The sequence below is a fragment of the Corythoichthys intestinalis genome, chromosome 8 (assembly GCF_030265065.1).
Source record: "Corythoichthys intestinalis isolate RoL2023-P3 chromosome 8, ASM3026506v1, whole genome shotgun sequence".
NCBI lineage: Eukaryota > Metazoa > Chordata > Actinopteri > Syngnathiformes > Syngnathidae > Corythoichthys > Corythoichthys intestinalis.
In genome coordinates, this window is record NC_080402.1 from 42,520,373 (window position 1) to 42,536,617 (window position 16,245).

General features: G+C 35.8%; 1 protein-coding gene across 1 annotated transcript in view; it reads right to left on the minus strand.

Annotated features, from left to right (window-relative positions):
* Positions 1-8,133, minus strand: part of rgl3a (ral guanine nucleotide dissociation stimulator-like 3a) — a 38,208-nt gene extending 30,075 nt beyond the window's left edge. The window contains exons 1-2 of the mRNA XM_057844376.1: positions 7,667-8,133; positions 5,471-5,732 (exon numbers count right to left, since the gene is read on the minus strand). Of these exons, the coding sequence (XP_057700359.1) occupies positions 5,471-5,671 (201 nt within the window). The 5' untranslated portion in view covers positions 5,672-5,732; positions 7,667-8,133. The remainder of the gene's footprint in view (positions 1-5,470; positions 5,733-7,666) is intronic.
* Between the last annotated feature and the right edge of the window lie 8,112 nt (positions 8,134-16,245).

The window sequence follows — 16,245 nt, forward strand, 5'->3', positions numbered from 1 at the left end:
AGGCTTCAAAACGTTTAGTTTATTGATTAGTTGTCTATGGGACATCAATATTACAAATTTTGACAAAACATTTTGGGATTTTTTTTTTTTTTTTTTTTGTCTTTTGGGGCCCAAGTGTTGATTATAACTGGTCAGTGAAGAAAACAACAGTTTGGACATGAAGGTTATGGGTCCTGAAAAAAGGGACACAAATAGGCGATTGTGAACAATTTTTTCTTGTAAATATAAAGGCAACATCATAGGCATGCAAATTCGGACAAAATAGGCTTGGGTGTTAAAGGGTTTAATGACTAAAAATAATTGATAACTATTCAAGAAATCATTGAGAGTTTTTTTGGAAGTTTTTTTTTTTTTTTTTTTTTTTAAACTCCATGAACAGTACTTGCTTTTAATGCAGTAAGAGAAATCCAATTTAACATGGTGACAAAGCTACACATGTGTAGGACAAACCTCATGACGGGCTGAGTCATTTATCACAATGCTCAAATTGAGTGTCATCTCAACCAATCCTTGTGTTTTAGGTTGTCACCTAATACAATGACCTGACCCTGAAGCACTATTAAATGTTTACCAGTGACCTCATTTGTACAAACAAAAAAAATCAGGTCAGAAAGAAACTGTCTTTGTCTGCAGTAACAGACGGTAAAATGAAATAACAGGGTTACTTTTTTAAATTAAAGCTAACCTCCACCGAGCCAAATCAAGTCAAGCCACATTTATCTATTTCTCAAAGAACTTCACATGCCCACAGTTGACAGAAATTAAGAAGAAATAAAGGAAAACCCTAAAACCTAAACCGTTTAACTAATTGGAGACAATATATGTACTATATCTAAGTCTAATCGATTTGAACTTGGAGGGTAAGCAGCCCATGGAGTTAATTGCTCGAAACGTCTTGAGATAAATCTCAATAATAAAATACAGTGTATAACGATAATCGAGGGTGGATGTAAAAGAAAAGAAAATAAATTTTAAAAACCTTGGTGGTTTAAAAATAGCATGTAAATAAACAGTACTTTTACATAGTTTATGCTAAACTCACACCAGTTCCCATTTTTGGCTGGTCACACATTTTAATAAAGGAGATGCGCATTGCGCCAACAACTTACACCTAGAGATGTCAAACGTATTTTTGTCGCAGACCATATCGTTGTCATAGTTTCTAAGGGCCAATATGACTGCGAGCTCACAAAAAATGATGAATATCTAATATGACTAAAAATACAAAACAAATTGAGACCTGGTTTTGAGTTCAGAAGTAAGTAAGCATTTTGTTTAACAACAATTTCAAATGGCGATCGGTAAGAAATAATGTTTGCAATAGTTCAACTTTTTTTGTGTGTCATTTTAGCAAGAAATATGAATTGGATGCACATGATTTGCTTTCGTTGGCCAAATAAAATCATGTTGCGGGCTGGATCCGACCCCCCGGTGTTGAATTTGACATCCGAGACTTACACCAACTCTAAAATACAGTGCACCGTTTATACATCTAGTCACATTAGTTTAATACATACACTGAAGCAAGGGTGTAGCTTTGCATAGGGACGGTAGGGACATAACACTACCAACTTTTCAGTATGCTCAAATTGCCCCTACCAACTTTTAAGCAACCTTATTTGCATTATATAATGACTTCAGTTATACAAGTATAACCAAAAAAAAAAAAAAAACAATTTCTGCTTTTGATGGGAAAAAACTTTAAACTTAGAACTCTGAAAAAGCACCTCACAACTAAATATAATTTGTATGACAAGTATTCTTCAAAACAATGTAATGTAATTTGTGTGACAAGGTGTTCTTTTACCACTGTCACACCCCATTAGGGAGTTTCTCCTACAATTAGATTTGTCACTAATTAAAGCGCAATTAACGACTAAGTCAACAAACACGTCAAATATGAAAATGACACCATAGCCCAACTTTCTGTGGGCAGTGCATGAAAATAACAACAAGCAATTAGCAAAATTTTACACAGCTAATGCCATTCTCTAAAACTCAGTTTAACAGCAAAGTTGCGTTAAAAATTATGGCCCTCATTGTTTCTTCACCGTCATTGACAGAGATAGACGTCAAATCCATTTTAACAGTCAAAATGGGTTTGAAGTCTATCGCTGTCAATGGGAGTGAATTAGTTAAAATCCCTGTATTAGGCTGACAACGAGATACCAACTGTACCACAGTGCTCTCTCCAAAGAATCTGGCTCAGACACTTTTCTAAAAAAGGTACAGTGCCTGCCTGCAGTGTTACGGGTGTGGCTTGGGCACACCTAGAAAACGGAACAGGTCTGTTGCCAGCAGCCAAGGTAACTTAAGATCTGTCACTTGAACATATCAAAATGTCAAAGATGCAGAGAACAGAAAGATCATGCAGCCAATGACACAAGTGCAAGGACAATTCAGTCAACTTTCAGCAAATCTCAATTACATTTGTGACATTTTTGTCTGTTTTTGATTCTTAAAGTGTCGTATGAGTACCACTGGTGGTTCGCGGGCTCCGCCCCATGGCCACAAATAAATCACTGAATTATAGCTTCTTATTTAAGGAATGTTTCTTTCAAATCCAGTACAGTTCAGTTCTATTAACCTTTGTGTTAAAATACATTTGCAATTAATAATTCAGAATGCTCCACATCTTTTCAAATACTGTACAACGTGTATATTATTTTATGTATAATACATCTGGAATCATTATTTAGGTAGTTTTTCTTTCCTATATTCAGATCTAAGAATATTAAAGTAGTATTTGAGTACATGTAGGGGTGAACACACTTTGGCATACAAGCGAATTGTAGTTCAACGTTGGTCATTCTGGTGGTGGTTGGAGAGCCAAATAGTTTCAGAGGTAGTGTCAAAAGCTTGAGAACAACTGGTCTATTGCGTGAAATGTATGCGCACTCTTAGGATACTGAATAAATACTCAAATTGTTTTGATAACAAAACAACCATGGGAAGTAGCGCTACTATAAAGCGAATTCCCCCATCATTTTGATTAATACTCTAAGAGTAGTGCTGCAACGATTAATCGATTAACTTGAGTAATTCGATTAGAAAAAAAGCTTCGAATCCAATTTTGCTACGTCGAACATTGGCTTGATTACAGTGGCGTTGTAATACTTTGTTTTGAAACCGTTTGCATTTAGTTTTATTGATTTGGGTGGATATACTGCCTTCTAGTGGCAACAAGTGAATATGACATAACTCATCAAACATGGCTGAATCCAGCTGCTGAGTTTTTGTTTGAGCTACGGTAATTTGTTTTTTTTTTTTTTTTGCATTTGATATTTAGTTTAGAAGCATATTTAGCAGTTTTTCATAGGCATATGTGGTTGAACAATTTGTTAAGAGCTTTAAGGGTGTAAAAAAACAAAAGGGGAGGGGGCATTTTATAGCATTTGCGCTAGCTGACTTTTGCTAGGCAAGTTAGCCAATTGTTCTTTTGTTGTACTTAGATGAGCATTTAGTTTAGTTTTTTTTTTTCACCGTTTATTGTTAAATGCATTTATTGCTCTTGTGAAATGAAAGTGCAATTCTACATTGTTTGAAGAAACACTGACAAATTGTATTTGCATTCACTGCTCTTTTGAAAGTGCAATGTTGGCAAGTCAAAATAAATGTTATACACGTTTTCCTTTGTTTTACATCTCCTAAAATGTATTCTGCAACGCAGTAAATGTTTGTCGATTACGCAATCATTCGAACAAACCAATTGATAGATTTATCGATTATCTAAATAATTAATAGCTGCAGCGCTATCTAAGACTACGGAAAATAGAGTTTTAAAGTCATTATAATTCTCATCTCACATTTAATATAATAGATACAAAAAACATGTCTCAAAGTGAAAGTGAAACATTCCTCAACTATCATGTTGTTTTCAGCCACAAATTTGTGTGCATTGCTTTTTTTATATGGATATGGAGGGGTTTCTGCTGAGGTATAATAATTTTGAAAAACTAGCTGCGTGTTACTACATTTCGATGTCAATTTGAATTTGATTTTTCCACCATTATGTGAACTTAGATCATTTTTTACAGCTTTGTCATCTGCACATGAATCTGTTCATTCATATTTTTACAAGATATTTTTACCCTAAATTCATTAATGTAAATGAAAACAGTACTATACAGCAACAAATACCGACAACACTAACAGGCAGACAAGAAAAAATGTTAATTAGTCGGGCATTCAGTGAGTCCAAGAAAGAGCCTTTGTTTACCAAATGAGATTCTGGCCATGGAGAAGCAATCAATTGAGCGCCATTCATTCATGTTTACCCATGCATTCTTTCTTTTTTTTTTCTTCCGCCAAAAGAAAAACAAAAGGGCAGACAGAGCCAAAGAGGACTGCAATTATTATAGATTAGTCACTTGAACGATGAGGAAGTGACAACCAAACAACAAGACAATTCCCCAATTTAGTGTTGCATCACTAAGCATTCCACCTGCTGAAAATTCACCAAATGCCCACTGGAACATGATAAAACATGTATATCCTTGCAAGGGCGTAGGTTTACATAGGGACGGTAGGGACATAACACTACAAACTTTTCGGGATGCTCAAATTGTCCCCACCAACTTTTAAGCAACCTTATTTACATTATATAATGAGTTCGGTTATATAGATGTTTTTAGATTATCTTCCCATATGTAGTGAGGATAGAATTGACTCTATCATTATTAAGTAAATTATTTTCATTATGTTCAGACTTACAAATACCCCTTTTCATTTGCTGAATGTGCCGGTCCATTTTTTCCTCCAGCAACAGTCACTGTAAGTAATGTAAAAAGACGTCATGAAAATAACTATTTTAACTTTTTTCATATTTACGGCACATCAGCATATTTTTGACAAATGTAGCCCTGACCCCCGCTCACTTTAGCTGTCCCGTTCTCAGCCAAATGTGTACATGCATGCTATCTTAGCGTCCCTACCAATGTTGAGACCAAACCTATACCCATCCTTCCCGGAGAGAGTTAACACTAATGATGTAAATGTGGGTGCTGTTAATAAAATTATGTGTTGGGCAGGGGTGGAATAAGGACATAAGTTGCCTAAAAAGAATCTCACGGCTTTCTCAAAATAATAGCACTTTGTCTCTCGAATTATATTTTTTACTAGAATGAAATATCTCCAATTTGAGTATTTTGCCGAATTCAGAATCTGATCTGACAGAATATTTCAGTGTCTCCACCTCCAACAATAATGTGTTCTCAGTTTGTTGTTTCCACTAATCGTCTGTTTAGAAAAAAGCATATTTTTTGCAACACATGTATCATTACCTTCCTCTTCTATGCAAAAGACTAATGATGACAAGCACTAACTGTAAACAAAAAAAAAACAAATTAAACAAATGGAGTAATTTCTTCACTGCGCTAGAAACACGGAGGGTCTGCTCATTTTTTTTTTCAACAAAGGATTTAGACTTCTCAAGACCAGCAGCAAACATTCCTCGTCAGGTAGAGCTTACCTCATACTGTTCATCTGAATCCAATAACTGGAAGCTCCTCAGCCACACCACAGGCTCTATGTCAACATGGTCATCCACCGAGTGACTCATTCTCAGCCCCAGTAGTTTCTTCATCCTGCCCATCTTTGTGCGGAGGCTGTGGGACTCCCCACCATCATTGCAACCACTCACCGGAAAAACAGTCCTCATCTCCCACGCCATGTCATCCACACTACACAGGCCAACTAGCACTGGCAGATCTCGCCCACACCTGCTGTGTCATCTGCGTTGGAGAAGAAAAAATGAGAACATAGTGCTGTACCATTTTGTATATTATCCTCTGTGTGAGTGCAACAGTTATATTAAAGGCAACCTCGGACTTAAAAGACTTGTAATCTCTAATAAGCCACAATTGTTCTCTTTTACTAAATTATGTTCTTAGAAACACATAAAATACTGCCATTGATTTAAAAATCTATAATATTTAGTACATGTTTTGACCTACGGAGGGCGCCATGTTTTTATACTTGCAAATGACGCTCGGTGTAATGACGTATGTAGATTACCACTGTCACTCGACGAATACTACCGGGTTACTGCAATTCTTTCTACGCAGCGAGACTTCCAACACATGTGCTCATCTGTTAAAAGTGGCGAGTTATTAAGTCTTTCAGTACCTTTTCATTGCATCAAAATACTTTTTGTATGTGTTTCCCTCTCATACTTTTAAGCATAGTGTTTTCTTGTGGTAGCTTTAGAGCATATTGTTTATCTGTTGACCACATTAGTCACGTAGCATATTTAAACCCTTATTTGATATTACTACATTTAAGTATTTTTTAAGGGATCTTTAGTATGTTCTGTCCATATGCATTTAAACAAAACAAGCTGAAAACACACGGCAGTACTTTGGGTGTCAAATTCGCCTCTTGTAGATGTTTTGCCGGTGTAGCACATTTTGGCAGAACACCATTTTTTCCCCCCACTCTCGTCTCAATCTCATCCCGTCTTTCCTGTTCATTTTGCTTTTGCTGCTCGTTCTGTGAAATATCGACAGTGCTGTCAGGCTCATTAATGTTTGTCTTGGCTTCAAATTGAATGGGTTGAACAGATGACATGCTTATAGACATACTCTGGAAGCCCGGCAGCGTAACCATGTGACATCACCGCCCTGCGACGTCAACAACAATGGCAACCTACTAGTTAAACTAATTTTACAAATTGTATAAAACAAAAAAATCAGAGGGATTTCAATATCAAATTATTTTAACTCATAATAAGAACAACAAGTTTTTCTATCCGTGGATCACTTTAAAGTCAGAGGCAAAAATACATTGTAAATGCCAGCCCTAGTCGAAACACTGTACCTTGTTCTCTTTTACATAAATGGCAGGCTGGTATATAAACTTTTATTTATTATCACTGTACAAATGCCGTGACAAACTGTGTATGAGCTTCTACGGCAAACTAAGGTCTAGAATCCTATTTGACTGGGAGGTATTGTAAAATATCATGTGTTTCCCAAAGGCACAACTTTTGGGTTACAAAAATCTATCTCACATACAAAAATGTCAAGAACAACAAATATAAACTGAAATAATAACATGTTATGATAGTGAAGAGTATTAAGTCAGATAGTTTACTTTGAGTAAAGAAATCATATTTGAGCAAATAAGTTTTTTTCCTAAACAATTTAGTGAAATGTGCTGCGGAATTGATAACATAATCTGAACCCCAAATTTGACATAAGTTTTTCAAAATAGCTATTATATAATGATGCAGTTTATGTATATATTGGAAATGCAGAATAGAGTATTAAGTCAGATAGTTTACTTTTAGTAAAGAAATCATATCTGAGCAAATAATTTTTTTCCCCTAAACAATTTAGTGAAATGTGCTGCGGAATTGATAACATAATCTGAACCCCAAATTTGACATACGTTTTTCAAAATAGCTATTATATAATGATGCAGTTTATGTATATATTGGAAATGCAAAATCAAAACTGTTAAATATAAAAACTGTAAACCGGGCATAAAACATTAGGTTTAAATACATGATGGTGGAAATAATACTTACCCTTCTTGTAAATATCTACTAACGACGTGATGTATTTATCTTAAACGATTTTTGGAAAAAAATATACACACAAATGAAAAATAGTCAACACAAATCATGTTTTAAATGAATAGAAAAGCTTAATTAAATCCACTTTACCGTATACGTGCTTGACCACGAATTCTGTGCAGATATTTACAGTATTCCTCGATCTTCATTTGAATAGGCACAAGTAGAGAGTCGAGTGAACTGTGGACTGACTGCTGTGCGTGGCTGAGAGTGGATGATGCGCTGTATTGGAATGGTCTCCTCCCTGTTTGGCTGAACACTCCTACATAATCGTTATGTCCCCGTTCATGCCGCATTTCTTCAGCGCAACGCTTTCTTGATCGGAATTAGCATCAGACTTCCCTTCGAACCTCATTCTTCACAAAAATTATCGAAGCCGCATTTTTCAATCAATCCTACGTACAAACAAGTTACGTAAGAGACTATTCAAATCCACAAAGGAAATGAATGCATGTTTAAAATGACAAGGACGAAAAGGCACGCTCACAGATTCAAACCCTGGACAGGGAAGTGAAAAAGTGGGATGGTGCAAACTGAAAAGCCTCAGGAAAAATGGTATGGACTATGGACAGGTGTTGGACTCACCGCGCTGCTCAGTATTGGTTAAAACACGTCACGTGGTTTCAGGACGCCATGTTTTTTCGGACTAGCATGAGAGATTTTTAAATGAATTTTTATTTATTTTATTATGTATTTTTTTGTGGGTCAGTTTATGGAAACATGGGTTGGTTGTATGACTAGCTTTTCCACTCATCCTGGAATTGCCATGCAAATTCATTTTATTCACTGAACCTATTCAAAAAACAACACCTGTGACACGTAAACCATATGAATTGCACAGATCTACACATAAGTTTTTTTGTTAGTGCATGAGGTTATTTACGCTTTTCTAGATTATTAGAACCAGTTGAAAGCAAGGCAAGGCAAGGCAAATTTATTTATATAGCACAATTCAACACAAGGCAATTCAAAGCGCTTTACATCACATGAAGATCATAAAAATCACATTTCAATCAATAGAACGTAAAAACAGACAATCGAAATATGAAATAAAATTATACATAAAAAATCGCATTCAATCATGAATAGAATAAAAATAAAAATAAAATACTATACTAATAATAATAATAATAATAATTGAAATCAGCAATGGAGATAAGCACAAAAGGAATAGAAAGCAAATAGATTGAAATATATAGACAGGTATGGATATGCAGTGCTAAACAAAAGCATTTTTAGCCCTGATTTAAAGATGCTAACAATTTTAGCATACTTCAGAGACCTTCAGGTAACTTGTTCCAGGGGTGAGGGGCATAATAACTAAATGCTGCCTCCCCCTGATTGGTTCTTGCTCTTGGAACATGCAGGAGACCGGTTCCAGACGACCTTAGGGGTCTAGATGTTTCATAGTAATCTAACAAATCAAGCATGTATTTTGGGCCAAGGCCAGTTAGTGTTTTGTAGACTAGCAGTAGTATTTTATAGTCTATCCTTTGACTCACTGGAAGCAAGTGTAACGATTTCAAAACTGGTGTAATGTGGTCCAGTTTCCTTGTATTTGTGAGGACTCTGGCTGCAGCATTCTGTACTAGCTGCAGCTTCCTGACTGATTTTTTATCAAGATCTGTAAATATACCGTTTCAATAGTCCAATCTGCTAAAAATGAATGCATGCATAAGTTTTTCCATGTCTTGTTGAGTCAGAAGCCCCTTTTTTCTGGCTATATTTTTTAGGTGGTAATAAGCAGATTTAGTGACGAACTTTAGATGGCTATCAAATTTTAGGTCTGAGTCAATAATTACGCCAAGGTTTCTGACCTGAGTTGTAGCTGTAAGTGACATTGGATTGAATTCAAACGTGGTATTGGTTTTTCCTAATGGCGTACCGCAAGCAACACGTCACTTTTGCTCATTAATATTCATGAGTTTAGCAATTGTTGCTAGGCGGGTCAACCTCCTGTTTGTCCCCAATAGGAAATTAATGGAAATGTTTGCAGAGCTAAACCTACCAATTCTGCAATTCTGTCCGAAAATGATGTCCCTGGTGCCAAATTCACTGCTAAAGATGTGAATGAACATAAAAATGTTCATTTAAAGAGATGGCTTAAGTGTCAAGGGCTGAAAAAGACGGAAAAAAGAGCCAACCTGATACAGAGGTAACTTTTTTATTGACACCTTTTTCTTGAGTGCATTGCCTTACGCCACTGACAATGACTTTCTCCTGTTTCAACAATCTACCCTCTACCACCATATGCCCTGTCTTTCTTGTATATTATATCCTCTGGTTGTCTCACGTCTCTGACCGTTCTTGGGGGTAATTTACAAAAAAGCAAATGCTGCTCAGTGACAGCCAAAAACCACTTTTATTTTTTAAATTAAAAACATCTAAATTCTATAACTTATTTACACTTCCCCCTTACTAAAGTTGTTTTTTTACAACAGAAAAGGTAACAACAGTGGCAGTCAGATAGCATTTAAAATTTTTACAGGTCATTCATTGTCAGACAGAAGCAGCACGGCAAAACGCCACGCTAAAAAAATAAGTAAAAATAACAGAAAATGGTTTACCTCTTCATCCTCTGTAGGACCATGGCCCCCAACAAAATGTTTACTGCATACGAAGGTGAATGGCTTCACCTTGCTGGCGTTAAACTGGTCTTTTCACGTCCGCACAAGTTGATCCATTCTTCACATTTTTCCTCCGAGGAAACGTATGAAGAAAACATCCTTCATATATTGTAATGTCTAGAGTCATTTCTACAAGTTCCATAGCAGCAGTGTTTAGTCGGCATGTTCTTTTTTCAAAGATTCCGGGCAGAAAAAAGAAGTAATAACATGAGTTGTATACGAGGGCGTGTCTACGTTGAGCCGCTAAGATGGTGACGTACAGTCTAAAAATAGCATTTGTGCGGTACGCTACTGGCTCTTTTTTCCCCCTGATCTTTAGAATTAGTTATACACTGCTTTCTTAGGGTTATAATGGCAGAACAAAAGAGTAGGTGTAAATTTGATCCAGATGTATTTTGCTATATTTGCGGAGAGTATATGCTCGGGTAACCAAACGCCCTCTTTTGCCCGGACATGTCCACTTTTCAAGTCCTGTTCGTAGCATCCGGCCGGGTTTTATAAATTCATGAAAACATCCGGTTTTCATTTTTTTTCACAGGACAAATTAGCGTGTGTTGTAATTGACTGGCACAGAATACTCCTGTACTGGGCTGCCTGTGACGTGTTCCCAGAGAGCCTGCCCAGTTGTTAGGAGTTTTTTACAATCAATACGTATATAATCAAATGCTTATGTACCCAAAAGAATAATTAAGTCGAAAATACCTTTATTCTACTTTGGATACAAATTTGCGCAGGCATGCGCAGTCACAGACTGGCTTGTGTTAACTGTCAATTCTCATTCACAAACAAACCTTCGTCACGACAGGAGCTCACAAGCTACAGGTACACTTGCTAAATGTACTTTTTGGCAACTGTTGACTTCCGTCGGAGCTTTGTACTGGCGTGATCTGTAAAATCCCGTTGGGTGTGTCATAGTTGCGCTGCCGATGATTGTAAAGTTTTATAGCAGGGGTGCCCAAGTCCGGTCCTCGAGAGCCCTGATCCAACTTGTTTTCCATGTCTCCCTCCTTGAACACACCTGAATCAAATGATCAGCTCATCAGCAAGCTCTGCAGGAGCACTGATAATGATCCTGATTATTTGAGTTATGTGTATTGGAGGAGGGAGAAATGGAAAATAAGCTGGATAGGGGCTCTCCAGGATTGGACTTGAGCACCCCTGTTTTATAGCAATGTTGGATTTTGCCACGGCACCGGTGCTCGCTAATAGGGTAGCTATCAGTGAGCTAAGCCACGCTAGGCATTATTGAAAATTTAGTTTTGAACTGCTGCATTTGAAACATGCTGGTTGAATAGTTTGTCAGTTTATTTTGGTCATTGTTTGCGTGCAATCTAGAACATTGAATGAGAATAAAAATGAGTGGGAATAAGAATTTGAATTGTCATGATAGTAAATGTTTAGTTGGCAAATAGCCAAGTGTGTGTATTGACTGGATTGACAGGACTACATTTCCATGGGTCTGCATTATAGTATTATTTTTTATCAATATATAATTCGTTTTTTTTGTTTGTTTGTTTGGTTGTTTGTTTTTTGCGTGTTTTTGTTGTTTGATTATTTTTTCAGGAAGAATAAAGTCTCTTGAGTAACCTCTGAGAATTTGAATTGTTCTTGGGTAATATACTATATGGCAATATATATATATTTTTTTTTTCATAAAACTGAATTTTTCTATCAAGAGGGAGGAGGCACACTTTAAATATATTAAAGTTATATACCTTTGAGTGAACTTCGAGTAGAAGTCAAGTATTTTGAGGCCAGGCCAGGTGTCCTCTTTTTTTAGAAATCAAAATATGGTCACCCTAGTACTAGTATATACTGAAAGAACAGCGTCGAGTTATCATTAGTTTCATTAAAAGATAATACAACGTTTATTTTGGTATGAAAATAGGGCATTAAGATAAGCACCAATGATGTGTTTTGTGTACTGAGAGTTTGCGGTATCCAGAGGTGGGTAGTAACGCGTTACATTTTCTACGTGACATTTACTTGAGTAACCTTTTGAGAAACATGTATTTCTAAGAGTAGTTTTACTAAGCCAGAGTAGTAGGAGTAGATTTGTGAAGAAGAAACACTACTTTTACACCGCTACTTTGGGCTACACTAGTCGTTACATTTTTCCTCTATATTCTACATATTAGATCTTACTTCTTTTTTTTTTTTTTTTACCAGAGACACCAATAGTGGCTCAATCAGTTTCACCAATGAGACATCACAATAATAATCACATGACTTCATTATATCAATCAGACTCAATCTTTGGCTCAACCAGTTTCATCAATGAGACGTCACAATAATAATCACATGACTCCATTACTCCCATCAGACTCAAGCTTGCCATTTTATGATCACGCCGACCTGTTCAATAACATGGCGTCTTTAAAGCACCGTAAAAAATTAAGTATCTGACATAGAGCATCGCCATCAACATGACTCGAAAGTGCGGATTTCAATCTCTCTCCCTGTTTTTCTTTGGCACCGATTGGCTGCAGAAAACCGGAAATATGATCATTTAAATTTCATAATACGAAATATGTTGTCTCCACTAGAGGGCACTCTTTGGACAAATAATCATTCATTTCGGTAGCTTTTTTTCTCTCGCAGGAATTCAACATTTTTATTTTGTTATATTTCTTTGGCTTGATGTGGTTATGTACCGTAATTTCTGGACTATAAGGCGCACCTGACTATAAGCCGCCACCCACCAAATTTGACATGAAAAAGGCATTTGTTCATAGATAAGCCGCACTGGACTATAAGCCCCAGCTGTGCTCAATGTAGAATGGGATCTTTACACCAAAAGATATTAACCGGTAACACTTTATTTGACAGCGGCATCATAAGTCTGTCATAAAACTAAATGAACCACTGGCTCCAAAGTTTCATAAATTCAAGAAGCATCATTTTGCCATCACTGGCCACTTGGGGGAGATAGTCAACCTCTGCCGACACCTGCTGTCAACACTGTTGTCGTCCATCATGCCTCCTAGCATGCATTGCAGCTCTCCATATGTAAATATCAAAATTCATGTTCTGTGCTAATTATTTCTTCAGTTACTGTTCCAGCTGTTTCATTAATTGCTAGTTAGCTACTTTATTTGACAGTGGCGCTATAAGACTTTCATAAAACCATCATTATTATGACATGACATTGCCATGAGCATTAATGAATGGTTATGACAGATGTCAAATGATCTCACTTTGAATGTATGTAAAAGATCCATAAATCGAGTTGGTGATATAATTTGCCGGATGACACTTAATGACATCTATCATAAGCATTCATTAATGCTCATGTTAGTGTCATGTCCTAATTATGGCGGTCTTATGGTAGTCTTATGACGCTGCTGTCAAATCAAGTCCTATCTAGTAACCCAAATAAATCAACGAATAAGCCGCACTGGACTATAAACCGCAGGATTCAAAGTGAGAGAAAAAAATAGCGGTTTATAGTCCAAAAAATTAGGACAATATGTTATAGTACAGTATAATAATAACAGTTTATATAGATAACTTTGTGCTGAGAAAAAAATACCATTGTAAAAAAATAATAATAATAAAATCAAACATCTTAAGCATTAGCTCACAATGTTACTAATTACTTGAGTATTAAATACTTTACTTGTACTTGAGTACATTTTTTTGAATGACTACTTTAACTTGAGTAAAATTATTTTGAGGTAACGCTACTCTTACTTGAGTAAAATCTTTGGCTACTCTACCCACCTCTGGTCACATGAAATCAAATCAATTTGGAATTCCAATAGTGTTGTTGAAGCCTAAAAGTCACATTGATGATGGTTTTTTTCTGCATATTTACCATGGCAGGCTTTTATTGGCGGAAGAAGAAAACTTGGACGTACCTCGCAAACTAGTGCTAATTTCTGTACTCCAACACTTGCCTTGCATTCAGTGACAAGTGACAACTTAGCTATTAAAGGTATAAATATTTCGTGCACAAATTTGACTGTTGACCCGTGTTATCGAAGGGACGTATAACACCTACCACAGTATAAATGATATTTATTTAAGTTGCAGAGAAATTTCACTTATAAAAACAAATGCAATTAATCACAGTCCACAGATGACACATTTTACTTCCCCACTCATTTTGACCTCTGTTATGCATGAAACAGTGACATGAATTTAAAAATCATGGAAAGCCACCTTTTAAGGTTCACATACTGAATTTTGAAATTCAATGTTTATATTCTGATTAAAGTCCACTTGGCACAAAGTAATCAATATCAAGTTTTTAATAGTATTCTCACTCATATGTGATTTAGCATTGGCTACTCATGTGTAGCAGCTATGTCATTTACAATGTTTGTGTTTTAAAGGCTTGGGTGTCCTTGTTATTTACGCATGTGGCAACGGACAAACAGAGTGGTTGTTTTTAATTAAGATTTATTTTTCTCCACAAGATCAAACATGCTACTCGGTTAAGTACATTAAGGAAATTAATTAAGTATATAATTAAGGAAATAATTTTATTGCATTTATGAAATGTACAATACTAAATGTTTTCACATTAATACAGTAGAACCATCTGTGTTGTCAACACAATGTGGTAGGTAAGCGGGGAAAAAAATCCTGTGAACTCCTTAGAATTCAGTGTGAACAGTGATCAGTCAATGTTCTGCAATTAAACATATACTGTATACACAGTTGATTTACTGTATACTTTGTTGTAGTCTACTTCATGACAACCATCCCCTGTCAGTTTTTACAGTGCAATGCTTCAAATTTCTTTTCTCACTTAGTGGAAACAAATTTGTACTAATAGCTGCAAAAATATTCACAAGAGGGGAGAAATAATGTTACATCTAATGTTGCTAACAACAATGATTTAAAGACGTACACGAACACAGCGAACAAATGTTCTATACCTTATAACCCAGTAAGAGAGTCAGAGATTTTTTTCACATTACAAACCCGTCTGTCTGGTTCACTCCGTGACAGCCTTTGGATACGAACAATTCATTTAGAACATCACTATGGTTGCACTCTGCCATTTCTAGGACATTGTTCTATAACTACAGTTATTATATAAAAACAGTAACTCCACCTAGCAACCTACTAACAACGTTTAAATAGGTTCCATGATATGATCCCTCCAACATGAAAATGTCACCCTAGACCCACCCTTCTAAAAAGATCAATTGTGATATGAAAGGATCACCAACGATAAATAAAAACAAAAAATCATTTACGATAATGAAAAGTAAATACAGTAGTGCTGCAACGATTAATCGATTAACTCGAGTATTCGATTAGAAAAAAATATTTGAATTCAATTTTGTTGCATCAAGTATTCGTTTAATTAAAGTGGCGTTGTAATGTTTTATTTTGAAAGTGTTAACATTTAGTTTATTATTGGGGTGGATACATTGCCCTCTGGTCTACCTCATTTCACATGGCTGAATCCAACTGCCTCCTGTTAAGACCAACGTAAGCTAAGTTTTTCTTTGGGCTAATGTTTTTTAATGCATTCGTAATTTAGTTTATATATACTATATTTAGCCATTTTTTGTGGGAATATGAGTCTGAACCATTTGTTAAGAGCATTGGGAAAAAAAGAGCATTTTATAGCATTTAAGCTAGCGGACTTTTGCCATGTAAGTTAGCCAATTGTTCTTTTGTTGTAAAAAGATCCTCATTTATTTATTTTTAATACCGTTTGAGGCTCAGCTCAGGTATTTTAATTTTTCATGTTCCTTTTCAGATTACTCGATTATTCAAACTAACTAGTTAATCGATTAATCGACTACTGCACCCTACTAGCCACTAGCTGCATCCCTAAAATACAGTATTTTCCTATGACTGCAAATAAGAGTACCGTAATTTCCCGAATATAACGCGCACTTTTTTTCCACAAAATCAACTTGTAAACTCATGGTGCGCATTATAAACGGGTACATGGATGGAGACAGAAATATATATGTATTACATATATATATATATATATATATATATATATATATATATATATATATATATATATATATATATATAAACCGATTTTTTTTCATTGACAGGGCCACG